The sequence below is a fragment of the Branchiostoma floridae genome, chromosome 14 (assembly GCF_000003815.2).
Source record: "Branchiostoma floridae strain S238N-H82 chromosome 14, Bfl_VNyyK, whole genome shotgun sequence".
Classification (NCBI taxonomy): domain Eukaryota; kingdom Metazoa; phylum Chordata; class Leptocardii; order Amphioxiformes; family Branchiostomatidae; genus Branchiostoma; species Branchiostoma floridae.
The window spans coordinates 6639164-6665216 of NC_049992.1; the positions used below are offsets into that span (position 1 = coordinate 6639164).

Genomic DNA, 26053 nt, shown 5'->3' on the forward strand with positions numbered 1-26053 from the left:
CACCGGTAGCACCCTATAACTAAAACCTGTATTTACACCAGCTAAACTGCTGAACTGAACAAATTTTGACCCAAACAGGAAAGCTTAGACCCTACTTGTCCCTTCTAACTCAAAAAGTCTCCAGATTGGGCAAACATTTTCAAGGAAAAGAAGGATTTTCAAGGATTTTAAGTCACACCCCAAATTTGCACTGTACCGCGCAACGCAACTCTGACGTCAGCCCTAAACCCCCAGCAACTTGCCCCAGCGATGGACGGTAAAGAGGTGTGGGGAAAACTAGTCAAGAAAAAGCGAAGTGAGTGTGTTTGGCGGAGTGATACTAGTACGTGCACTGGACATATTTGTTCTCTGAGTGGCTATCTTTCTCATCTTTAAAGCAATAGACACACGATCTAAGGAAACAATTACTTCTTTGGTAAAAGAATGCAATGTTTGAGGAAGAAAATCTTAACTAGGTATGTTAAATTACGGCTGCTGTTAAGAAGCCCAAGAAGCAGCCCTGGCCTCTCATCATTGGTTTAGTAAATGTGAGGAGTGATACAATGTACAGTAGAATGCGATTAAACCCGTCCTAGGCCTTTTCGGGTCAGCGACACAGCCGGAATCAACCTCGCGGCTTGCAGTTTTTTTTTTTCAAGGCTTTATTCGAAAAAACAAAACAAATAGTACATTTGTCAAAAACATAGCTACATATCCAAGCTACTGTACAGGGAGTAATTCGAAGTACTAGTGTCGTATAAGTAAGAGTACATTTCTTAGGCACAATAGGTAATGCGCATGGAAGAAGAATCTTCGTATAAGCATTTCTTTCATGTACATATACAGGCTATTATGTATAACCACTATACACCACATGATTGCCACAATTGTCATGGAATAAGTTTGATACATGTAGATGGTTACAAACACAACAAGTTTTTTTTTTTTACATTCAGGACTTTTTCTTTCATAGCAATGGATAGTTTACAGTATGTTATAACTCAGTAGATCTAGACTGGACTAGAACTATAGTTAACATACTATGGGTTAAACAGTTATTGTTTTTTTTTATGATCTTAAAGAACATTATTTAATACTTAAGTACATACAAGTAAAAACATTACAGAACATCGCGGCTTGCAGTTCCTGAGTCTATAGCTATAGCTAAATACTGAATTATACTAGCGACCTTAAGTGTAGGCATTTCTATTGGTATCTAAATTTAGCATCACCGGTCATGCATGTGGCGAAACAAGCCACGTTCCGTGTTTGCAATAACTCAACTGGAACACTTATTTAAAACGTGGTGACGGAGCGACTACAGACGTTATACTCTTAGAAGTTTGAATTTTTCTCGGTCCGATGGTTGTTTCAAAATCAGTGACCGTTACATCACTGGCGCTTTCCCACAATGCCACTATTGTCTGGCACTACCCCATAATGCCCCGCGCCCAATATATACAACACGACAGGTTTGTTCAACATCAAGTGGTCCGCTCATAATTGCCTTTGCAATATAATGAAATTATTTCAGTGCGTATGTGAGAAAGAATTTTGTTTTTAATTCCACAGTTCTGAAACAGCTGTAATACGCCTTTTTGTTGTCGTACTTTGGCTAAACATATTTAGATGGAGAACCAATGAAATTTGTCAGTCATGGTAGGGCATTGTCACTCTCTCTGAGGAACCCCTCCCTTGAACTATTCCAGACTTGTCTGCATCTCGCAGTCTGTGGCCACGAAGTTTGAATGTCACATTATCTTAATTCCACCTACATACCTTGCTGTTTAAACAAGGCGACCTCTCCCTACCGGCACAATTTTTCTGAAATTGACTTCGTTTTTCAACCTTTTCAGCCTTTTTTTATCTACATAAAATAGATCATCTTTAATCCAAATTGGCCATAAATATGTCACATATCTGACTCTATTTGACCCCTGATGACCTACCTTTGACGAGCAAGAACAGGTGATGTACCGGTTCTCCCTGCCTCAGTATCAGCTTCCCTGCAGGATACTCCTGTAGACCAATCACAAGGAAGACAAGCGTGACGTCATTATCATGATCACCAATGAGAAAAAAAACTGTTAACTAGTGTATTCTATAGAAATCTGGCCAATAAGCAACGTTAATGAAGGAGGGGGAGAGTTTATAGGAAACTGTTCAAAACATCGTTACATCTTCTAATCATATCCGGTAGACATATCATCAACAATGGCGACCCTTTACGTAGTCGTTTGTAAGAACAGATTACTCAAAATACCTAAAAACGATAAGTTGATAATACTCGAAACATATCAGATCAGATCATATCATATCATAAGTAATATTATATCATATTGAAGCTAAGTTTATGATCGATCCAAGATAACTCCGCAATAAAATTCTTCCCTATAGAACTCGTCCTATTTTAGGACGGTGTATGTACTAGTATGATTGCTTACATTGAACATAATTTCTCGGGATTTAGTAAGTCCACTACGAAAAACATACTTGTTTTTGTTTCCTAGAGAGTAGGAAGGAGTTGACAAGATGATAAGAACTGCCCGCATCACTCAACAGGCAAGTTTTATGTGTTCAACAACAAAGGACGTCTCCACAACAGAGGCAGCTTTCATTCTGTGACGCCATCCACGCACCAACGAGGCGTATCTGAGTGTTCTCTGCCACCGACAAAAGAGCCACAAGCACGCGATATAAGGCCGTCTTATTTAAGACACGACGGCTGATCGGCACGGAAACGTCAGGCAAACAAGAAGGAACGACTGCCCCACGTCTTAACTTGTTGTAAATATAAAGTGGTACATAACGCTCACTTGGAATGATTGATTTGTCACGTTGTCACGTAATGACACAGGACTTTAAACAACCTGTGGTCATTATCATTTCAAGAGTGTCTACAAAACACCTTTGTAATATCCCCTTTCCAATAGGACGGCGCTCTCGCCGCGCTCTCTACGCTACCTAAAATTTCACAGATCACTCAACGAATTGTATAGAAAAGAAACAAATCTTTTTACACTTTGCGTGTTTTGTTATCTTTTCAGTCACACTTTTACGTTTTGTATGATATACCTAGTATGAAATCGAATGTTACACATATATTATGTAGGTCGCAGTCAGAGCACAGCGCGATCGCCGTCTAGTGGAAAAGGGGCTTTACATAACGCACCTGTGTTTGTTTTTTGTCGGTTGACCTTCTAGATGAAAAGGACAAAAACAGCAGGCAAAAAACAACTATGCGTCCAGTTTTAGCGTAATATATTTTTTGGTAAAATCGAATTATGTATACTGAGAAACGTTTCCTTAATTTTACGTCCCCTTTTATATTAATATCATGATGATCATATGATCATTTTCTAAGAGACGTACCGTCGTTGGCTTATACTTCTGACGTTATTTATTTAGCTGGTAGGTGATATGTTACTTCTGAGGATAAACGACAAAGCATGTCTAAAGGTAACGTACAGTATATCGATAGTGTTTTATATATGTTTATTTTCTTGAAATTTGTAGCCACCTTAAAGAAATTAAGTTAATTTTGGAGGCAGGCGCTTGTCATACTAGTGTACAAGCACAAGAATTCAGTATATAAGGAAACTGTTCGCAGCTTTAAAACATTGTGAAATACATTAATTCTGTTTTAAATTTTGTCTGCAAATGATGGCTAGGGTCGGAAAGTTTATCTTGGGCCTGTTGGTCGGGTAACATAAAACACTCTCAGGCCTTAGGTTTAAACAATTTTTCTTTTACACTTAGAATATTGCAGCATATTTACATTATTTTTCTCAGTAACTATACACTGATTACCCTTTGAGATCTCCATGAAATGTTAAAAGAAAATTTAACGATGGCCACCGCAAAACAAACAGGGAAACGTTTTGTACGATCGGAAAATAATAAAACCAAAAGTACATTTGGTACTTTTAAATTTCTATGGCTCTAGATTATAATATTTTCAGGGAGGGTGACGTAGATCTCACACCCTAAACCATACCATAGTTTGTGAGTGCAGGGTTTTTCCAAACAAAGTACTACATCCAGGTGAAATAGTGCGAAACAGACCTGTCCACTTTACACAGACGATATATTTCCCTGCGTGTAAGCTATGTGGCAAGACAAGCAAGACGCCCTTAAGCGTGCAAACTTGTGAACAAGCCATCCGCAACGCACGAACAGCTTTCAACAATCAGAAAACTGTGAAGATTAGAAAAAGGACCGCTAATGAACTGACTAGCGTCGCCTTCGTATTCTGTAAATCTCAAAAATCGTAACCGTTGGGGAAATGGTGACAAATCTATAGTTTATATCGTCGAAAATAAACTAAGTTGTAGTGTTGCTTCAAGGAGGCTTTCAGCATTTGCTAAGAGGCAAGGCCGCGTGACAAAGCCCATGTAAGTGCTCACAGGAACAAGAGTTTGTGTGTTGTTGTGGCGTTCTCTTACACTGGTCCACACGCTACAAGCGGCCAGAATGGGCAGCCTAAAAACAACAACATGACGGCACCCGTAGATCGCTGGTCAAAGCCTCTCACTGCACAGTGAGTGGAAAACAATCTGAATGGGCGACCGGAAATTGTCCAAGATTATAGTTTAAAAGGGCATTACATATTAAATGAAGACCGATTATGGTCAATTCCTACAAACCAGGTGTTCAAAATTCAGAAAGAAAAGATAGGTAAGAATAGGGAAACAGCTGCTGTTGTAGAAAGCTGTAGTTGTCAGTTCCATTCAAGACTAATAAGCTGACTGCGAAGAAAATTCATCGACATAGTCTAACTTTATACACCTACGGTCTACAAATTAAGCTTTTTGAATAAGCCGGAGTTTTACCACTTCTTGTCTGAATACACAGTGCACGCACACGCACGCCTTAAAAATACTGTCATCAAACAGTCAACGCTAAGATAAGGATTTTCGTGCTTACTGGTTGAAATGCATTGAAAACTGTTCCTTAGTAATGAATGTAGTTTTTGTTTGTGTACAATTGTTAAAAATATATCATTGCAAACAGATCATCTTTACAGCGCTGTGTTGATATGAATTCAGCACTACCAACCAAAAGGATACCTCATTCACAAGATACAAATCTACGATCGTAGATAGTGTTTTCATATTTCGTCATTCCAGGAACGTTCTATAATACAATACAAGGACGGAAAAAGATCGTATCAGTTGTAAGAAGAAATTGGATTTGAATTCTTACCTGTTTTACTAGAACAGACATCAACTTTTCCTTCTCCACCTTGGGTAGTGTCCTGAGCACACTGACGTTGTTCAGATAATGTTCTTTCTCTTCTTTGTGCAATTTGGCGAGAGACTTAATTTTCTGGTGAAATTTCTGTCTATCTATGCGCAGAAACTCGCAAGGTTCGGTAGTATACATGGTAGCGGGCGGCGCCAAGTCTCTAGTCGGGCCCTCCGAGGATACCATCCCGAGGAATTCTCCAACACCGTGCGCGTAGATAATGTTGCTTTCGTGAACCTGCATAGAGTTACGGCTGGGCTTGTCGTATGTGACTTCTACCGATCCGCTGAGGATGTAATAGCAGGAGAGCAAGTCTTCGTGAGGTTGTTTGGTAACGTAAACGTCTTGTTCGTAAGATTCGTACGTTACGACATGGCTTATGGCGTCTTTCACGTATTTCAATCCGTTGTGAATCAATTTCAAACCGTCCACTACAGGTCGCATGGATAACAGTTCACTCGGAGTCAGATCCCGGTCTAAACTCACCGCGTTTCGCACCATAACTTTCCGGGCTTCCAGGGTGATCACCACCGAGCCTTGCGCAGCGAACAGCCGCTTGTTGAAAACCAACGGTCCCTCGTTTCTCGCCCGTCTTTCTGCATTCTTCTCCCGTGTCGTGTGGAGTTCCTTCATGAACTTATTCCGTTCGATAGATTTCTTCACGAGCTTCAGCATTCTGGAAACGTTTTGATGACTTTCCGATGTTTTCTTTTACTTGGGTGAAATGTTGATGCAACAAGCACTTCCGTAAACAACGGAGTCAATTTGTTTTCTTGTGGTTTCGGCGCCTTTCGTTCACTTCCTTGTCAACTTCCTCAAAATAGCATCGTGCTAAGCTCAAACGTTAAACTACAGTCTTATTTCAGAGGATTCTTGTACACAACGTCAATTTAGTTGAGCGATACATTGGAAAAGTTTTGTCTTTTGCCAAGTGCCTGTCGAACACCTGACATCTTCTCATGGTATTGTCGGCGGTAAAATTTACAAGACAGCATATGCACGTATCATGTTCTTTTGGCGCGTAAAACGCACACTTCCAACCCGTTCCTCTTCTTCATTTTCTCAAAGAAACTTCCCAATATGAACTTGAAAGTCATTACCTCAAGACAAGAAATCATTTCCGCCTCAGACGTCCGGCAGGCCTTATCCACTTCACGTTGCGACCTCTTTCTTAGCCACTTCTACTCCTCCTTCACCACAGCAGACTCCAAACTGTCGACTGACTCCTCACCAAGACAAAACTGTGTCTGTGATTTTTCTCCCGCTCGGTCACCTGTCTCACGCTAAACCCACAGGACGTGGAACTAGACAAACAAACCAGTCCCAATCCTCACCGCGAGGCCGCATCCACCTTTCATTACATTTCATGGGAACGTGAACAGGTATTGTTTGACCTCTGACAACAAGATGATCCCTCAATTTCAACCAGTAAGTCTCACTGACAAAGACGACATGTAGGGCTAGTTCATCTCATATTTGGGAGGGGGGGACCTTTTATTAAAGCATCAATTATAAGTTCAACGTTCCAACTGTAAATACTTACGAGTATTTAGATCAGATATCTGCGTTTATCAAAAAGCCTTTTAACGGTCTTAATTAATTTGCTGCTTATCTGTGGAAAAACAGACGACAAAGGCAGCCACCTGAAGGAAAAGACATGCGCGCGCAGACCGTAGTCATGCAAGCGTTGCTAACTCTCACGCAAGCCGCCTGTACCCTAACAATAGCTAAAGAACCTTTCTATTATTCAGGCTTGTCCTCGACTTGGTAAGCCCTGTTTCCGCATGAAGTCACTATCTCTGCAGATAAACACGTGCGGCATTTTCTCTGTTTGTCGACACTCGGCTTTTCCTTTGAATAGAGAGCGAGGAAAGTGCCTCCAAGGCGTGAGCTCACCGTAAACAAAGCACGGAGCGAAGGGCGGGCGTGTTTGGCAATGTTGACATCGTTGCTATCGAAGCAAGTGCTAAATTCTCGCACAAGAACATATGGTTAGAGTCGTCATATGGCAGATTCATGACATATAAGTTAAAGTTAAGGAAATTGAGGATAATCGTGGGCTTGTGGAACAAAAACTGACAAGAGGAATGATATTGCTATTGTCCAAGCAGAGGTTGGGTCGCGGAGATACATAGTTGTTGTGGTTTGGATATTTTTTGCCTCAAGGAAGCGCACGAGTAAAAATCCTGGCCACTACTAACATCTGCTTTGAGAATATAATATTGCCGCATGTTCTTGTTAGCGGTTTAGGTCTGCCATAACTTTGCTTAAATTTTCACCGGTAGAAATGATTTGAAAACACATTTTCAAACGTATTGGTTACGTTTATATTTTCTCATAGTTACACTTAACGATTACAACACAAGCTACCATTGGGTAGAAAAAATCATTAGCTTTTGGTAAGCTTAATTTTCAGGTAAGTTACCGGTTACCGGTTTGCTGGTGGCCAAAAACATTAGTCTAAATCAGAACTTCCCTCTACCTACATATCGTTATCGCCATTCAAAACATACAAAAAATACTTCATACCCTGCCTTACTTCGATTAAACAACGAAGTAGCCCAAAACTGCTGACAGACAGCTCAGTAAGATGACACGGACTTGTGGTGTTACAGTCTAGCGAGACAACATTTGTCTTTTAATGCACGATTAAGACCAAAAACCACAAGAGCATACACAATATTGTTAGACACACAATTACACAGTCCCGAACGTACATGAATCTGTTTGAAGCCAAAATATATCAAAGGTCACTGTACTCAAAAGATAAGTGGATTGTAAATTTTTGATGTGACTTTAATTTTGTGTACCCAGTGTCAGTTTACCGTTTTATCGTGTGTTTAATATGAATGAGTCAGAGATGTAGTGTTCTGTCAGTCGTTTGTTTGTATTCCATTCCCGTTAAACCGCCTGGGGGCGTAACAAATCATTTGTACTAAACAGTTTATACTAGCTTTATATACTAGATCTATTTAGTCCTCTCGCACCGGGAAAGGCCCCTACATTTTACAACAAGTGTGATGTTTTGTTAACGTGCTCGAAGTATCGTGTTCATTAGCCTTACTTACATACTTCTAGCATTTGGGGGGGGGGGGGCTCTCAGTGTCGCGATTTTTAACATGGGCTAACTTTAAAGTTTTGAGGTCAAGTCGGATCGCCCTCTCTCGTTGATAGAGAACCATTAGTCCATGTTGTACATCTCAAAAGTCAGCGCTCCCCCAAATAAAAGTAAAGGCCCCCTCTCACTTGACGTGCGGCACGCTTGCGGCATTGCTGCGTTCGGAAGATGCTCAACGAATTTCAGAGATAAAGAACGAATTTTCTTACTTGTTGTGTATTTTGTGGTCTTCTATGTCACACTTTTACGTATTGCGCAATATCTGAATTATAACGAACCGGAGAAAATAACAAAACAGTACCGCAGTGAACGAACGCAGCAATGCCGCAAGCGTGCCGCACGTCAAGTGAGAGGGGGCCTTAAGCGCTGCGAAAGAGACTGTGACTTCATTCGAAAGCAACTAAGAACGAATCGCGTATGCCTCACTTGTCTTTTTACAATGACTCACCACAAAGACTGTCAAATACGTAAGACCCATAAAGACACTACACAAACATTTTGGGGAAACAATGCTAAGTCTTTACGGATTTTCTAAAAGGAGCGAGTGGTCTTAACATTTCAGTCCGATACCGTCTTTTGTTTAAGGTTCGGCGCATTAAGTGATTTCGTTCCTTTTCTTTTTCTGTACACAGACAATTTCTACACAGTAAGGCCCCTTTTGTTTGCTATAATCCATTCAATTTACAGTAAGGTGCGTGGATAAATCGTTATTACGTTGGAGGTAAGCAGACAAAACGTTCGCCTTAGTAAGTACGTAAACTCTTAGTCTAAGAGAACCTGAATTTGCACTTTTCTTAAAAACCGCTAGACGTTCCCTCGCACAGCCATCTAAGTCACGGATCGCGGATTAGAAAACCCTTAAGCTTTCTCCTGCCAAAAATGACATCATAAATTGTTTCCGTGTCATGATGTCATCTATATTTTTATGACCAGAATGATTACTCTTGAAAAAAAGAATCACAAATGCACATTTAACCACCACCATTCAAGTTTATTGTAAAAAGTACCCAAAAAATTGAATTTTTCTATGATATCACCAGGTCATAATGACAGACTGCAAATTTGACGACATGGAAACCCTGCTTGACGCATTCGTTACTGGTTTTCTAATTTTTCTGAGGGGAAAAGCAACAACCATGCTATTGTTTACTGATCTTTCTTGAAATGATGTCATAGTATCAGATTTCTCTATTAGTTCATGTTTAAGCCCACAACAGTTCACATAATCGTGCACTTTGACTTGTTACCACATAGCATTTTCTTTGCATATCAATAGTTGCATTCGTTTCGACATGGATCAGCTCCTTAACTTCTTGGAACAATTATGCGTCGTCACAAATCTGCCGGCAGTCATTTGCGTACAGTTAATATTGTCTTCCAGTTACAGACTAAAAATGGTTTAATTAACATTGAATATTCTTCCAACACATAAGAGTTGCATACAGATCTTAGTGTCAACAGAGTATGTGCGGAAGGTGACCTCAAATGTTTTCTTCTGAAGATCTTCAGTGGTATTAAGACATTCAACTGTACAGACCTGGGGTCTATGCTTCACTTAACGTTACTTATGGATATATGGGTAAATACTTGGAAAGAAAAGGAATACATAATTGTTAAATGAGTCACATATATGACCAGCAACTGGTACACAGTCATGTTTAATGAGATTGCTGCGGTTTATAAAATAATAATTCTCATTAATGCTTAGTAAAGTGGTTTTCAAATGCAATTCAAACAATCTGACTGATAGCTTGTTTCAGCATCAAATGTTGTAATGTACTGTTTCGATTATTGTAAGGCCCAAACTTTCGTAAATGATGCCCCGGCACCTGCGGCAAAAAAACTGCGGCCCTTGTAGTAATACCAAACAACTGTACCATGCTGTATTGACTCTAACTTTCATAGAGTGACTATCGTTTCATGGCATATGCATATTGATATGATGGTATGGCATCCGATTGTCGTTATCTATATATATAATATAATAGATTGATATCATGGTGATAAAACTTCTTAAACTGAATATTATATTTGATTTATACACACTGGGGCACGTTAGGTAAAGCCATGGACAATTCGAGTTTGTATATATCCGCTGCACACAACAGCTCTCACAATCCGTGCTGGCCTGTATACGTAGTTGTTGGCCTAGAATATCATGGCTATTAAAATATATTGGTTAAGTATTCAACACGAAATAGTTACAGAGAAGAACTTACCATGCACTGATGTACGCTGTAGGGCTGTTTCGATTGGAAAGTCATATTATAAGGAAGGTTGGAGAGTTTGTGGACTCTCATTCTTTGTTTTAAACATAAAAACATCCATTGCATATTTTTCAGGATGAAATGTGCTGTTGCTTTGTCAAACGATGTTTGGCTTTAACTGTTATTAGAATGTGAGATGAAGTGTAGAATGTGGGCTGTTCGTTTATAAGACTACTTTCTCAGCGGATATACTATAGCTATGAAATAATGCGATTAGAATATTTGATAAAAACATAGACCTAGGTTATAATAGCTTGTATACGATTTAACTCCCGAATATATGTGAACATTTTATGAGATTTTAGTTATTTGAAAAAAAAATCTTTTGGACGTCGATTATTTGTCAATAGATTTCTTGTTTCTTTCTTTCATCAACAACTGGTGACGTCGATCCATGCACTCAATCTGGAAATAGAGAAATTAACGTCATTAGCTAAAGTTCTAATTGCACAAGAGGTGTTTCCACTTTTTCCAATTTTGAAAACAAAACGGATATCATTGTAATTCTGACATTTCTATGCATCAATAAAGACAGTTTTTAGTAATAATTTGTCAAGGAGGATAACTGAACAAAGACAGTTTTTCATGATATTCGAAATGCAGGTAGTGAAGATGAGGATAAGCACAACGAGATACAAATTAGGAAAATTAGGACATAGTTTACATGAGCAATTAGGAAAGTCATTGATTTACGTGTTTAACATAATCCGACCTAATACAAATAATGTAATTTGTTGCTGGTTTGTGTAAAAACCAAGCATATTTTTCATAATGAATGTAAAAATTAAAGGATATAACTCCTTTGTGGTGGTGATTTTTGTAACTGTTTCAATGAAAGTCCCTGTTTGCCCAGGGTTAGGGGTGTGATTGATTTCTGCCTCCTGTGGAAGGGTCCGATTTGTATGAGACGCAATCGGAATTCACTCTTGGTGCAGCAATCTATCAAAGAATGAAAGCTAAGGTCACGCAAGGTCATTTTATCAGATACTGTGAAATTATTTGAAAGAGACTCACAGTGCCCACGTGGTAGTTTGACTTGGCAGATGTATCGGTATCCCCAGGTCCATGGCACGTCGTTCCATTTTCCTGTCCATTTCAACTCAACGCAGTCTTCACCCAACCTACTATGTGCATTGTTAGGTTCGCCACGGTCCCAGTTCCGGTACCTACCTGTTTATGGTTACACATTTGCGGCCGTTAATATCTGGAGTTGACTATACTTTAAGGCATTTTGATTTATTATATTTAACACTTGCTTGTGATATTTTCCCAGAAATTACTGGGACTGTGATCAAACTAGGACAGGCATTGGAATCTGTAACTGTATAACTGTTAACTCGTCAGGATTTTGTATTTCTTAAGGTTTTCCTGTTAAAATGTTTTCATCTTGTTATGATTTAGACAGTACCTAGTCCGGTCCCATCAGCAAAGCGCCATCGCCCTTCAACACTTTGATCACTCAGTCCGATGAAAAAGTTCCCCCTCCGTATGATTTTGCTCCCCAGGCGGACCAGGAACGCGTTGGTGGCGCTGTCTTTAGGCATGGCCAGGAATCCACCTACTGCCTGGCAGTCTCTCCTGGCCGAATGGTAGTCTTTGCGCGTTCGGGAGGCCTTGAAGCAGCTTCGCTGGAACTTGGTGTAGCCTGATGAGCATGTACCTTACAATGAATAGAGAAGATTTACAAGTTATTTAAAGATTCATTGATATCCTGTGTGTATGTTTAAATGTCTTTTAACCTATTTATTCCTATTAGATTTGACTTTGTCGTGTCGGCAGTCGTGTCGGCAGTCGTGGGTATACACGAAGATCTAATTAACGGAAAATTCAGATACGTAACATATACGCCTTACGTCACTCTCAAGTTTTAAAAATTTTAATGTTTGCCTAAGTCAGAGGTACACTTACACTTAGTTGACCCTGGTCGGCTTGTCAATCCGGCAGGGCAAGCCCTACAACTCGTGGACGCTGCTCTGCTGCTGTATTTTCCGACAGGACACGCCCTACAGGTCGTGGACCCCGCCGTGGGACCGTATTTCCCAACAGGGCACGTCATGCAACTCGTGGCCCCCGCTGTCGGACTGTATTTTCCGGCTGGACACGCCTCACAACTCGCGGACCCGGCTATGCCGCTGTATCTTCCAGGAGGACAGTCAGTGCAGCCCGTGGACCCTGCTGTGCTGTACTGTCCGGCAGGACAAGCTCTACAACTCGATGACTCCGCTGTGTTGCTGAATTGTCCGGCAGGGCACGCCAGACAGCTCGTGGACGCCTCTGTGCTGCTGAATTTTCCTGCAGGACAGGTGGTGCAGCCCGTGGACCCCGCTGTGCTACTGTATTGTCCGACAGGACAGCTCATGCAAGTCGTAGACTCCACTTTGCTGCTGTATTTTCCGGCAGGACATGCCGTACAGCTCTTGGATTCTTTTGTATCGCTATATTGACCAACGCGACAGGGCTTACAACTGTTTGACCCCGCTGTGCTGCTGTATTTGCCGGCGGAACAGACCGTGCAACCTGTGGAACCTGCTTCACTACTGTATTTCCCGGCCGGACAAGGGTAACACCGCATGGACCCCCCGCCTATACTGTACTTCCCGGTCGGACATTTCTGACAGAACGTCGCTCCTGGAGAGCTGCTGAACTCCCCTGCTGCACACGGCTCACACATCGTCCTGTTGTCGTTACTGGCCGTTCCTGCTGGGCAGATGATTTCTCGCTCGTCTCCCAGCTTACACTCATGGCCGGCCCGACATTGGTGGCAGACAAAGGCTCCACTTCCTAATATGACAATAGAGGCGAAAAGATTTCAAGGTTTTCGAAGCATTTGGATAATGGCTTTCAGAAAATCTTGAACTTAAGTTTTTTTGTTTCAATACTGTTTTCTAGCATTTGAATAGTTTTGTTTTCTATTGCGTCTTCACATGACATTGTGCCCTGTATGTCTGTGTCAAAAGCACACGATGCCAAGGAATACAGAGAAATGGTAAGTTCTTTGTTCCAAACCACCCAACCCAATAACTACATTTTGAAACTGATAATTTATAAGATATGATAAATGTGACTTGTACAAGAAGTAGCAAAAAGTTCTTAATAAGCTGACAATAAACATAAACCTCCTGTCTTGACAGCTTTCTGTCCTGGTCTGCATTCCTCCACACAACGTCCGTTATGTTGATACTTGCACACGTTACAGTCTTTGGAAGCGGGTCCTGAGCAAACCCTCTTCCCTTCGTCACTGACGTCTTTACAAAAGCTACTGCATTCTGTTAACAAGGAAAATATTAACCCGTTCTTAGAGATCCAAAACAATCGATTCTCTAACTAGCTGTGGAATTGCAAATCTATTGACTATATATGAGAACTTAAATGAGGTCGTTTCAATTCTTCTGGGATAGGTTACTAAACTTCAGACAATGCTAAGTGATTACTCGGTCTGTGCTCCTACCCTAAGTTATGCATATCAAACCTAATTTTACAATGTGAGCGATTAGGTTGTCAAATTTGGTACAACCTTCATAAAACAGTAGATATGTACATGTAAGTGCTGAATGTAACACCAATTCCGATCATCCGAACTTGTTGCGCAGAGTTAAATGTGGCATCCTAAACTACCAACGAAATATTCCAACATACTTTTGCAGACGTTGTTATCATCAAAGTGAGTCCGAGGACACTCCGTCACACAGTCCACCACGCCATTGGGACGTGCCTCCTCCATACTTTTAATGCCTGGGATCGGGAAACAAGAACAGCAACAACAGAAGAATCGATACGATCATCAATTATGTTTTTCCCGTATGGTAGAAGGAGCTCAAGTCCACCGTCCCATCACAATAATACTTAATTTGTTGTTAGTATTTTTTTTATTCTTATGTTGCGAAATGACTTAGTTTATGTTCATGTTATCTTAAGTTATACGTTTCGTTATAATCTCAATTTTATACACCTTTGATTGTCATTGTATGCAATATACAGAGCAGAAGACCTACATAAGCTCATTGTGAGCTTCTTGTCTCATGCTCAAAAATGAATGGGAATAAAATGAAATAAAATAAATAATAATACTTAAAGTCATGAACTTGTAAGAAGTACAGAAAATTCATAATGGTACTTTATTTACGAACATCAACATTCATTTGTGGCATTCCCCCTTTCTACTTCTGAAATTTGATGGACACAGTCAACCATATTCATATATTCATATAAATATATTATTCGAAAATATTTCAAGATTTAAAAATACTATTGAACCATATTTAGTATGAAGCCCTGCCACCATGTTCGTTTAGATCATTCACTGCCGAAATTGTCATGAAGGTAACGTGGTAAAACAGCTAGCCATGTATTGCAGATGCTCACATGTTTACAGACATATCTATCGTAAACACTCACATGTGCAAGCTTTTGTAGCAGGGACAGCTTTCATGTGCTGTGGACATTGCGCGACACACTCGAAGGAGCCAATTCGCCCAGGCCTGGGCACCTTTAGATGTTTACAGGCGATGCAGTCAGTCGGCCGGTTTGATCCGCTTGTTCGGCAACCTGTAAAGAAAAAAAATCGGCTGTTCAATAAATCGAGAGTATGTCTTACTTCTAGATACAGTTGTGGAAATTTCTTAGCCAAATTAATAACAAAACATCTTCTGAATGACAAAAAATACCCCCATTTTCCATGGAGATAACAAAGCCATAAAGACAAAGAGAAGTAATTAAGTGCTTAAGTATAATCTAGTCATGTTCAATACTACAATAAAGATATCAACCTAAACAACTTTCCTAAACAACTTTCAATGCTACAGTATTGCTAGAAGAATTAATACATCGATACGTTTGATGTCAGAGGTTGGTATTGCTGTCAGCAATTTAGTGCTCTTACGATCTCCAACGTTAGCGTTTTTTAAAGTTTAGTTTTTCAGATCCACATTATCTTAAGAGTATACAAGTAGTTTCTACAGTCGATGATATATTGGAAAGGAAATTTGTGTAACGATCACATTTTGAAATTAAATAACACTAACAAAACTGACCTCTACACTCAGAGTGACACTTCTGTCGACAGATCCCATTGATCATCACTGTCCCCTCTCGGCATATGATGTAGTCCTTTACCGGCTTGTCCAACAGTGACAGCCCCATCACCTTCACAAGGGAACCCCCATTGCCGAAGGAGTAGTATCGGAGAGACTCCAACTCATGGAATGTGAAACTCAACCACACATGCGGCCGTTCCTGTTATTGCAAACAAAAGAGACTGTAGCTGTTGCCGGAAAACCGGGCAGTAACAGTAACTGATCTTAACGTGATCATTACGATTAATTATTGTCCTCAACAAAATATGGTGTGTAGCTAGAGTATTATACCAACGGGATTCATAAAATTGATTCTTTATGGCATATTGTTATTACTTGATAATATAAGCCTGTCCGTATTAAATTTGTATTGTCCTTGTCTCTGTTAGCAGTACCTTGATTGTTGGGCAGCCCTGGCAGTGCGTGCTGAACAGCCAAATCAATAGATAAATAAAGAGAAACAATGTACGTGTTGGGTGTTCTATACCATTTCCTTTTTCAATTCTGAATTCACTGTGCTGACGTCATCATAACTATGAAACATATTAGGTAGGGAATGCAAAAGACATTCCAATCTCTTGATAGCTTTTACATGTATTGTAATCATACTCCTGCTTTTGCATCGTTGCCAAAGCAGCACAATAATGAAAATACCATGTTTCTTGCAAATAAATATACGTACCTCATTGTCAGGTGTTTTGCCATATTGGATGACCGTGGTCTTCTCCTTTGCATCCTCAATCACACAGACAAAGTAGGACTGGTACAGTGTTGCCGAACCTAGACTGCCAGCGATGTCATTCAGCTGGGTTGTTTGTAGCCGCATTGCCTAAAATGGTGTGCATGAGATCAATTAACATTCTTATTGTACATTACTTGCAGAAACATAGTTTGGTAGCTAGTTACTAATTATCCACATAAAGAACCCATACTTCAAAATAGCCCAGTAGTTGTCAGAATCTGGCCTAGGTCATTCCCCAGAAAGATAACTGAAAAAGCCGTTGCAGATGATTTTTTCGACCTCGTGGATCCATGGAAAGGTTGAGTGTAGAAACAAATGTTTGTATCATACTTTGAATTCAAATAACACATAGAAAGACCTAATGCATATTTAACATTGGTCAAATATATATGTAAGGTAGTCTCAAAAGAAAACCTCACAGACTTAATTTACAATATCAAAAGTGCTAACCTTGTATAATGCTACTCCGTCTGGTGATATTTGTATGTACACCCATGTCTCATGGTTCTTTGGGATGCTGGCGAACACAACAAAGATGTCGCCTTCTGACGCTGCAGTGAAGTGGATGCACTTTCCTCCATTGGTCGGGTCAAGACGGTGAGCATTGGACCACTGGATGCTGCAAGGAACATCGCCCATTGTATCTCTACAAAAAAAGACAAAAAATTAATGAGATCCCATATTCGTATTCATGCCTATTATCAACAGAAATACATAATGAAATTTAAATTATATTTCAGAAATGAAAATTATTGTGAAACAATTTTAACCAATGTTAAAGATGAGTAATATTCCTCACGTTTTCTGGTTCAGATGGTTGAGTAGTTTTTTGTATTCAGCTCTGGCTATTTTGCGACCCTTTATCCATTCTGGTAGGTCTGGAAGGATTGAAGCTGCTGCCTTAAAGTCGTCATCAGTCACGGTGAAGACGCCTGTTTCCTCATTGTAAGTCATGACAAGACCCAATACTATGACCTGCCGATTCGTAACAAACAATTTCATTTTTAATTCCATCGACCCTCACCTACCAGTGTTAGACATAGACCCTTTACAGAGACTAGGAAAAATCCACGAGCTGTGAGATGAGGTTTAATTGTCAAGCAAAGGCTGCAGTGGTCTGGCTACCTGACCAGAATTCCAACCACACAACCAGCCTTGAAAGCCTATAGGCCATGCATTCAGCTGCCAGGATCATAGCGAAACCCCAGCGTAGATAGACAGAGGGATGAATAGATCGTGGCTAAACATATTTCAATATAAAATAAGCATGCAAGTGTTCTTGTTATTAATAACCTTCTTTCCTTGGGCGTCTTTCCTCCCTTTGTTTTCGTAGCCATCATACAAATGTGGCACAGATCCTCTCCTTGTTGAGAACCACATGTGACGGATTAACTTCAGTTGCAGCACATCCTGTGCTTCGATGATCTCCGGGATGTCGTACGGCATGTCAAAGATGACTGTGAACTCCTGTCCTCCAATCATCTCCTTCCACGTAGGGACCCCGTTGTTGCTTACCTGTAGGTATGCTAGCGTGGCGGTTTCACATCCTGCCTCTCCAGCGGGCAGGAGGAAATCGGAAGTCAGGATACGACCCTAGAAATAATATAACATATAATGGCTAAAGACACGCCATCATCATCGTTTCAGCGTACTGTTCAATCAAATCATGATCACCTGCTTTCAACATACACCTATGTGCGTACTGATAGGAAATTTAGAGAAAGCTAAAAATGCAAGTCGCCACTTCCATTATAGTAAATAATTCATACTTAGATAAAGCAGCATTATTGTATTTGAAAGGGTAGCATAATGTTAAATATTTTATTTTCTCGGTTAGTTTGCTTTCCCCGGTTTGGAAAACACATTGTGTTTGTGGCGTACTTTTTTTCCTTTTGCTATCATTAGCCAATCAGAGCCTAAGGTACGATATTACCTCTTTAAAATTATTCTAATGACCATCTTTTGTACTCTCACACAATAGTATATCTCGAGCCTAATGGTTATTGGTTAATGGTTAAGTATTGTGTGCGAATAGCTTGACAAAGGGCTACGGGGAAAACAGTTTGTATTTAACGACAATGTTGCTTTTCTAGTTTATATTCCAATTACCTCTTCGAGGTACACCGTCACAGCACGTTCTAGGGATAGCCGTCTCTTCACCATGGTGTCTTCGAGAGCTTTACGGTCAGCGAAGTCACAATAACGGATCTCGGAGATCATAACCGTTTCACTGACATTCTTGCCTGCTGTGTTACCAACGCCTGACTTTGTTGTCTTTTGTGTGTAGTATTTTCGACCTGTTCCCTTTTCCGTCTTTAGATTCCTAAGGAAAATGAAGAAACTGAATAGTCTGCAAGTCTACACATAATACAGGAAACTGTTTTTTTTTTAACTTTAAAACTAGAACTCCATGACCCCATACCTTCGCCAAAGGGTGCTAATATTTTTGAGTGACGTATCATAAGTGTTTGTCATTGATTATTGAAATAAGATCCTCATAATTTTTTATGTATAGAACCAATTGATCATCTTTGCTATAGAATAGCTTTCCGTTGAGCAAAAATGCTATTATTAACCTATCATATTGCATTATGTACTAAAAAAAGTATGTGTATGATGACCTCATTTGCATGATTTATTTGCAGATTTTGAAACAAAATCGTCGTCTGCAATAAGGAAATTTCTCAGACCATAGCATGTCCAGAACAAAAGAAGGTAATGATCTCTGTCCTGAACCTCCGTCAGCTACAGAGTGCCAGAAATGCGCCTTTTTACAACTTACCTTCTACCAAAGCATCCGTAGTCTACATTTCCTGCTGGAAAGAGTGAGTCGAAAGGGATGTTCAGTAGATCAGTAACCAGTCTCAACACGAATGAGAATGGTTTGGGATTGTCTGTTATGGACTCTAACCAGTCCTTCAGCTCTGTAGCCAGAGCTGTCGTGTACATCTCCGTGATGGCTGCGGCAATCTGTTGGTCTCCGCCTTGAACTGACAGCACCTCGTTACTGTACTCTTGGGATGATCTAAAATGCAGTTGGTAAGGAAAAAGTTGTTTCTTACTAAGACTATACAGAATGTATTTGCTATTTCAGTTCCATATCTATCTTTATAATTATCGTCAGATATAATCACGATCTCCGTAGATATGCCGTTAATTGATGATCTTGATTTGCATGTTCCTGTCAACATGGGCTAAATGCAGCAATTCTGTTTTGTGACATGAGATACTAAAGGCTACGTACTATTACATGTAGTGTTGCAAGTGACCAATTGGATGTCACACTTAATAAAACAATTCAATAAAACATTTTTTTTTAAATGAAAATTTTAAGGGTAAACACACATCGAGTAGATTAGTGAGTAAATATCGGCTATAGCGCTAATAGCTTCCCTTTTTTCCAGATTAAAAAAAGAAACTTACGCCTGTTTCCCTTGGTTTCTATTCGCCGTCGACGCCGAATCAGCAGCTGCTTTTCCAGAAGATTTTTGAGACTCAGTCTTCGACTCGTGGTCGTGCCACCAGCTGCTCTCCTTGGTTTGTGACGCCTGAGCTGAGAAGGTGCTCATAGTCATTTTCCAGTCAGCCTCGGCTCTAGTGGCGAACTCCGACATCGTCAGGCCTTTTGTAGCTTGTTTCGTTTTGATGATCTTCAGCTGTCCTCCAAACTTGGCTGACTTGATGTAATGTGTTCCCCACCGGAGGTAGAAATTCTCTGAAATTGCGAATAGCAACGAACTTTTTTTGGATGTCAACGGTATTATTCTTTGGTGAACATTGAAATTCCTGTATGTGCAACTAAGAACTAATGACGTTTCATTAGTGATTTTGTATTGATTCCACATCCTACAAGCCGTAGGGATAAGAGAGTTTGATTGTTTCCGTTGGTCTATCTAGAAAACCATTACAATAAAGGAAATGCGAAATGTTTTGCCTACTTACGGAAGATAATTTCTGCCCCGGGAGAGAAATAGGACTGAGGCAGCGAAATGAAATCTCGCAGGAAGCCCACATTCAGCTGGTCCGGCTTGATGTCGTCCATGAAGATCTCATACCTGTTCATCAGATAGAAAAATCTTTGTATAAGAAATTGATAATAAACCAGCTTATAACCAAACCCTTATGCACTGGAATTCTCAGTTACAAAATAAAAGGTCTACTTCAAACCTAGTAGACCCCTTCGCAACATATAGTGTCAAGATCAAAACATGAAATGCCCGTACATTCTCGCTACCTTGGAGCTTTCATTCGAACGACCGAAAGATCAATGATCAGGATCATAGAACACAAGCGACCAATATATACAGCTTTGCAACATGTACAGTCGGCTGGACACTCGTACACATTTGGCAAATTGCATGCAAGAATCCTGGACACAGAACAAGACTGTTCTGTAATGTCCATGACCGGAGTTTCTTTTACGATTTCGGAGGTTGGCGGACACCCTCAGGCCGTAGGGCTACAGTTCGGCTAAAAAACGTAGGATGCGAAACTTAATCAATACGGTGGAAAGCAGTTTCCTGCTTCTTACCGAGAAAATTATTGGTATCGTCTTGCAGCGTCTTTAGTTTGGATATAATATGTAGTAAAACAATTTTGGACCCGAAATGTATCATTTTACTTTTTTGATCGAAGGTGCTTAGAAAAAACGAATTTTCCCAGGATAACGGCGTTCTACGTTACTTAGCAAGTATTCCATGCATACATGACAGGAAATGTTTAAATCACAAAAAAATATTGTTTTATTACATCTGCAACATGTTTATGTTACTTTGTTTGACGAATGTAGTGTAAAATTTAGGGAGAAAAAGTCGGTTTTACCTGAATATGTTCATCTCCAGCATAGCCAGGAATGTCTGTCTCTGTTTTTGACGGAGCCGACCTCTAGCAAAGGAGCTGGCCCGGAAGCCTGATGATTGACTGGATTCCCCACTGTTGCTGGAATGTCCTTCTCCGACCGCTAGTCCAAATCCAAACCCTGCGTTTCCTGCGTCATATCCAGACGCTTTGTTTATTTCTTCCTGGAACATGGCCTTGGCAGAAGTGACGGCCGATTTCTCCTCTAAATACTGCCTGTACTCATCCAATGAACTAAATGTTTTGGACTGCACATCCGTGTCATATATGCCTTGCACCGTCATGGAGTCCGGAACCTCATTCTCACCGTATCTGTTCACAAAAAGAACAACATTTGGACAAAATGTACACTAAATCTTAACGCTGTTCATTGATTCAAACCTTTGATGCCAGTGACATATCATTGGTTTAATCTCTAAAAAAAGATCAAGGATGATTAATGCTAAGAGACTCTTCACGATGGTCTAATGGGGCCTAAAATCCTATTTTGAAAAGCATGCATATTCTAAAGGAATCAATGCCTTCACTAATGAAAACAGTACCTGATTGGTTCATGCATTTGAGGGCGGAAACTAGAAATGTTTTAGTAGCACCTAGAGGAGCAGAATTTTCCCCGGGAACCTAGTACCCTTTCAAATGCGCGCCTTGTGGTCTTTGCCGGTTCGCACATTAAACAATACTCAAGCTTTCATACCATTTTTTTTGTCTACTAAAATCTTATACTGGGCTGTTTTTCAGTGTACCTTCAAGTTATATGATTCCATATTGTCTACTATGTTGATGCATCGTTTACTGGTTAGAAATTAATTGAAACTTTCGTGAGCCAAAGAAGCATATTTCATACTATGCATATTATAATCTTAAGGAGCATGGACTAAAATGATCGTACAGAATAATAAAGCAAACATTAGAGGCATTTGCCCTCTCTGCCCAGGCTGTGCAAAATCAAACCCTGAATGAAATGATGGATCAATTGAAAAAAAAAGTAAAAAAGGGAACCTTTATTTATTAGTTTTATTGATTAGTTACTAATTAAAACAAGAAATTAGGCCAAGAAGTTAGCTTGTGTTATTGTTTTATAAAGCTTACGTTTGCAGGTTGCTACATGATCTCTGGATGATGCTTTTCTTCCTGGACTCTGCCGAGTACACACCTCTCCCGTCAAATCCGACCCCAAGGTAGGTCGCGCCGTCGATGAGGTTCTATATACGAGACACGGGACATATTGTCATCGGGAGTTTTCAGAAAAAGGAACGCCAACCTTGATATAAGTTCCGTTCAAACCAATTACCTTTAGAAATGACTCTTACTGTAACAAATGCTATTTTTAATTGTACTTGTGCCTTTACATCTAAAGGGTTAATGTTATCAATGGCACTAAAGTACAACAAAAATACAGGAAATCATCATAAGCATAATCTTTGTACAAAATACACACCCTTCTGGTGTTAATGAACATCCGATTCCTGATGCCAGGTAATCAAGTTACTTTCCGCCCGTGACGTCATAGTAAACACAGCAGTCGGTTATGAACCTGACACTGAATCATAAAGTTTTATAGCCTTTCCACGTTGGTGCGTGATGCATACTTCAAGATTGTTCATTCGCGAAATAGTGTCGTTGGCACCTTGCAGAGTGTACGGTTACCTTAATCGTTTAAAGAATCTAGCTGAAAAAAAGAGGATGTTGTAGATGTTGAACTTACAGGGCAACCTGTCCGTGGTATCTTGGCTTTATAACAGGGATCCCCATTCTTATAGCCGGTCCCGAAACAGCCGTTCATCAGAACTGGTCCTAGTCCGGCTGGGTAGGTGTAGGCTGCTGTCTGTCCGCCGGAGCTGCCTTTGTCCTTATCGCTTGTAAAAATAACAACAATAAATTTTTAACAGTCAAGTATTGGTACTCTTCCTACGTCTTTGGCAAAGCCATGTCTACAAAGTCGACTTCGTTGTCCAACATTTTGTTTTCTTATCGCAAAATCACTCTGTGATTATCTGTGATATATGATTATCATGTTCGTATCGTCCCGGTAATTGTTGACTGCCATAAATCAAGCATATTACTAGCTTGGAGTTCTGTAGTGTACATGTCCTCCAACATTTGCCATTAGATGAATAAGATAAGGCCTCTACAAAACTCCTTCTTCTTTACCACGCTGAGAACTGCACACAAACCTGTCATCCTTGTATTTGTACTTATGACGGACCTCCCAGCCTGGTGGTGCATACATGTTACCCATCGTGGCTCCCGCCTTCGGAACAAGTTGGATATCTGCCTAATAAATGCATTGATGAAGGGTTAATGTTAACGTTACAATGACCATGGAAAATTCTGCGTACAATTACAGTCTTGACATGTCAAATACTTTTCAAATCTACTCTACTCTCTACTCATTCCTCAAACCATATCAACCAATAACTGACAGCTAGGGATTTATCATTTCCCACTTGTGACACTTCTTTGACGTTACGACGTCATAACCAACGTAAACTGGGAACTGATTGGTCGACGTCATCTTGCTATGTGATAATGGAGATCAATGTTCAGTTAACGTTTACTTACAAATTTTCTTATACTTGTCTCAATTGTTAGTTATAATCTTTTCAGGTGATACATGCAAGAAAGTTGGGAGATGTTGAATATCCACACCATTTGGAGAAGTAGCTTACTGACATAAAACAATATAATCAATATGGCCAACATAAACCGGTGCTTACCTCCTCAACCGGACGGTTCAAACCCGCTGCCAGCCCACTGGTGTCCTTTAGCACGTCTTTGTACTTGTCGTCGAACTTCTCCGTCTGTTTCCCAACGTAGTCCTCTAAACCACTGACCACCTTTTCCTGGTAATTCTCCACAATAGCTTCCGCAAGCCTGTCGCCGACCTTGTCTTGGATTTTCTGCCCTATACCCTGCCCAATCGAGGTTAGAGCCTCTGCATGCCATGCACCAAAATCAAAGTGTTTACGCATATAGTACAGTGTTAGGAATATATAGCCAAACAGGTAACAATACATTTATATTCTACATTTTCATCTCTTCACTGACCTACTTTCTTTATGAGGGACAGAACTTATTTAACGCAAAAATTTATTCACGATTTTCCTAGAAATTAAAATATAAACATACAATTCTGCTAGTTGCATTCAAAAGTTCATGTTTGATTCCTTCTGTCTTTTGCAACTTACCTACGTCCTCCTGACGTTTCGCATGACCAGTTGAAACACCGCGCAGCGTTGGCTCATCTGTCGATAATAAATGCAATCTGACATCTACCTTTGTTAGTGATAGTTCATCTAGCATGTAGAATAAGGACGCACAAAACATTGCAACGACGTAGACATAATCAGAGCTATAGATATAATCTGAGTCATGCTCACCGCTTTCTTTTTTTACTAGAAAGTTGTCAGCTAGACAGGTACAAGAAAAGAATGGTGTTATTGGTGTGAGGTACTCGTAGAAATCTTGTCAATTTATATTTTGAGTAAAATTTTGCAGTTTAACCCTAAGCTATTTTCTCATCGACAGGCTCTTTTAGAGGTGTATTTTCTAATCTAATGTAACATGACAATTACTAGGTTTATTTCTTCGATTACAATGTGCAGCATAGAACAAATTTCATTGCTCTATCTAACTATAGAAAATAAAACTATCGTATCACAAACAAAAGGTGATTTACTTGGAATATGACATCAGGAAAGAAGTGCTATTTACTGTGTGTCGTGAACATCATTATTCAAATTTTGCCCTCTACCACCTTACCTGAGCCATCATCTTCATTGTTGTTTTCTTCAGTCTCATACTCACTAGTTTCAAAATACGTTCCATCTGTCAAACGTAAAAGGGAATATTTAAAATAACAGTGATGTGTCTCTATTTATTCCCAAGTGTAGATTAGTCTTAGTTTAACTTATGATAAATGATTTTTACACCCCTTATGGAGTACAATGGACGAGAAAAACACATCTTTTCAACGCATTTACGATCGTTTACGTATGTGATTCTGGTCTATTTAAGACATTTAAGGCTGGAGCAATTTCTCTTTCATTGTTTGGTTTTTGGACAGGCAAGGAGCAATAAACAACTGTGTTTATATAAGTATTGGGGCATGGTATTGGGAGGTGGAGTGCATCCGTCTGCTTTTCCTTTCCTAAAAGCACAGCATTAGTAGTATGTCAGGGGATTCTAACCCAGGACCTCTGAGCTCTACACAATAACTGTCACGCCAACACAACGCTACGAGGACAGTTTTGAAAGACATGCGAGGCATCTTGAATTACTGTTAGTAGTAAAAACAATGTAGTACCTTCGATTGCCGTATCTCTTCCTCTTTTTTCCTTGTTGTAGTCTTCAGTCTCGTCTCCCACATCATTTCCTATAATTACAGAAGAGAAAAAGATAGATAAGACTTAGTATGAGAAGTGAGTAAATAATTATATAGGAGTTACATCCGAATTTGTGAGAATACAATCAGTTTAATCTAAAATATTATCTTGAGATATAATCCCAAAACAAAACTTGAGAAAAATAATCCATCTCATTTAAATCGTTCATTGACATCGATTTTTGGTCTCCTATATGATACATAGTCATTTGGAGATTTGCACCATTCACTAGGTATCCTTCAATGTCGTACCTGAGCCTCCATCTTCATAGTTTTCCTTTCTTACCAGAAAGGTGTCACCTGCATATAGATAAGTCAGAGCAGTTTGGATCAAATGTATATGAATAACGATGTATCATTTATCATGTATTAGTCTTATCTTATATC

General features: G+C 39.9%; 2 protein-coding genes and 1 long non-coding RNA gene across 3 annotated transcripts; all 3 read right to left on the reverse strand.

Moving 5' to 3' along the window:
• Positions 1-1167: 1167 nt before the first annotated feature.
• Positions 1168-6425, reverse strand: LOC118429973. The gene is made up of 2 exons (XM_035840619.1): positions 5185-6425; positions 1168-1998 (listed from the first exon to the last, which is right to left on the reverse strand). Exons 1-2 carry the CDS (start codon positions 5899-5901, stop codon positions 1906-1908), a joined length of 810 nt encoding a protein of 269 aa, XP_035696512.1. The 5' UTR covers positions 5902-6425; the 3' UTR covers positions 1168-1905.
• Positions 6426-9310: 2885 nt separating this feature from the next.
• Positions 9311-11777, reverse strand: LOC118431024. The gene is made up of 2 exons (XR_004832919.1): positions 11626-11777; positions 9311-11016 (listed from the first exon to the last, which is right to left on the reverse strand). It is a non-coding gene; the product is annotated as an uncharacterized LOC118431024 (long non-coding RNA).
• Positions 11778-12008: 231 nt separating this feature from the next.
• LOC118430059 lies at positions 12009-25930 on the reverse strand. The gene is made up of 22 exons (XM_035840766.1): positions 25919-25930; positions 25589-25657; positions 25045-25110; positions 24000-24194; positions 23457-23557; positions 22988-23138; positions 22372-22484; positions 21247-21594; positions 20368-20480; positions 19849-20140; positions 19208-19450; positions 18535-18748; positions 17719-18018; positions 17225-17400; positions 16876-17071; positions 16366-16512; positions 15642-15843; positions 15007-15156; positions 14248-14343; positions 13728-13877; positions 12520-13392; positions 12009-12271 (listed from the first exon to the last, which is right to left on the reverse strand). The coding sequence occupies exons 1-22, from the start codon at positions 25928-25930 to the stop codon at positions 12009-12011; spliced, it is 4470 nt and encodes a 1489-aa protein (XP_035696659.1).
• Positions 25931-26053: the final 123 nt, after the last annotated feature.

What these genes read in the sequence shown, in the direction of transcription:
- LOC118429973 (XM_035840619.1), bottom strand. Translation starts at nt 5,901, where the DNA reads ATGCTGAAGCTCGTGAAGAAATCTATCGAACGGAATAAGTTCATGAAG. An exon ending in TGTCTGTTCTAGTAAAACAG is followed by an intron (nt 1,999 to 5,184) that starts GTAAGAATTCAA and finishes ATTGGTCTACAG; the next exon opens with GAGTATCCTGCAGGGAAGCT.
- LOC118430059 (XM_035840766.1), bottom strand. An exon ending in CTGGAGATGAACATATTCAG is followed by an intron (nt 20,481 to 21,246) that starts GTAAAACCGACT and finishes TCTGATGAACAG; the next exon opens with GTATGAGATCTTCATGGACG. An exon ending in TACGGATGCTTTGGTAGAAG is followed by an intron (nt 18,749 to 19,207) that starts GTAAGTTGTAAA and finishes CATTTTCCTTAG; the next exon opens with GAATCTAAAGACGGAAAAGG.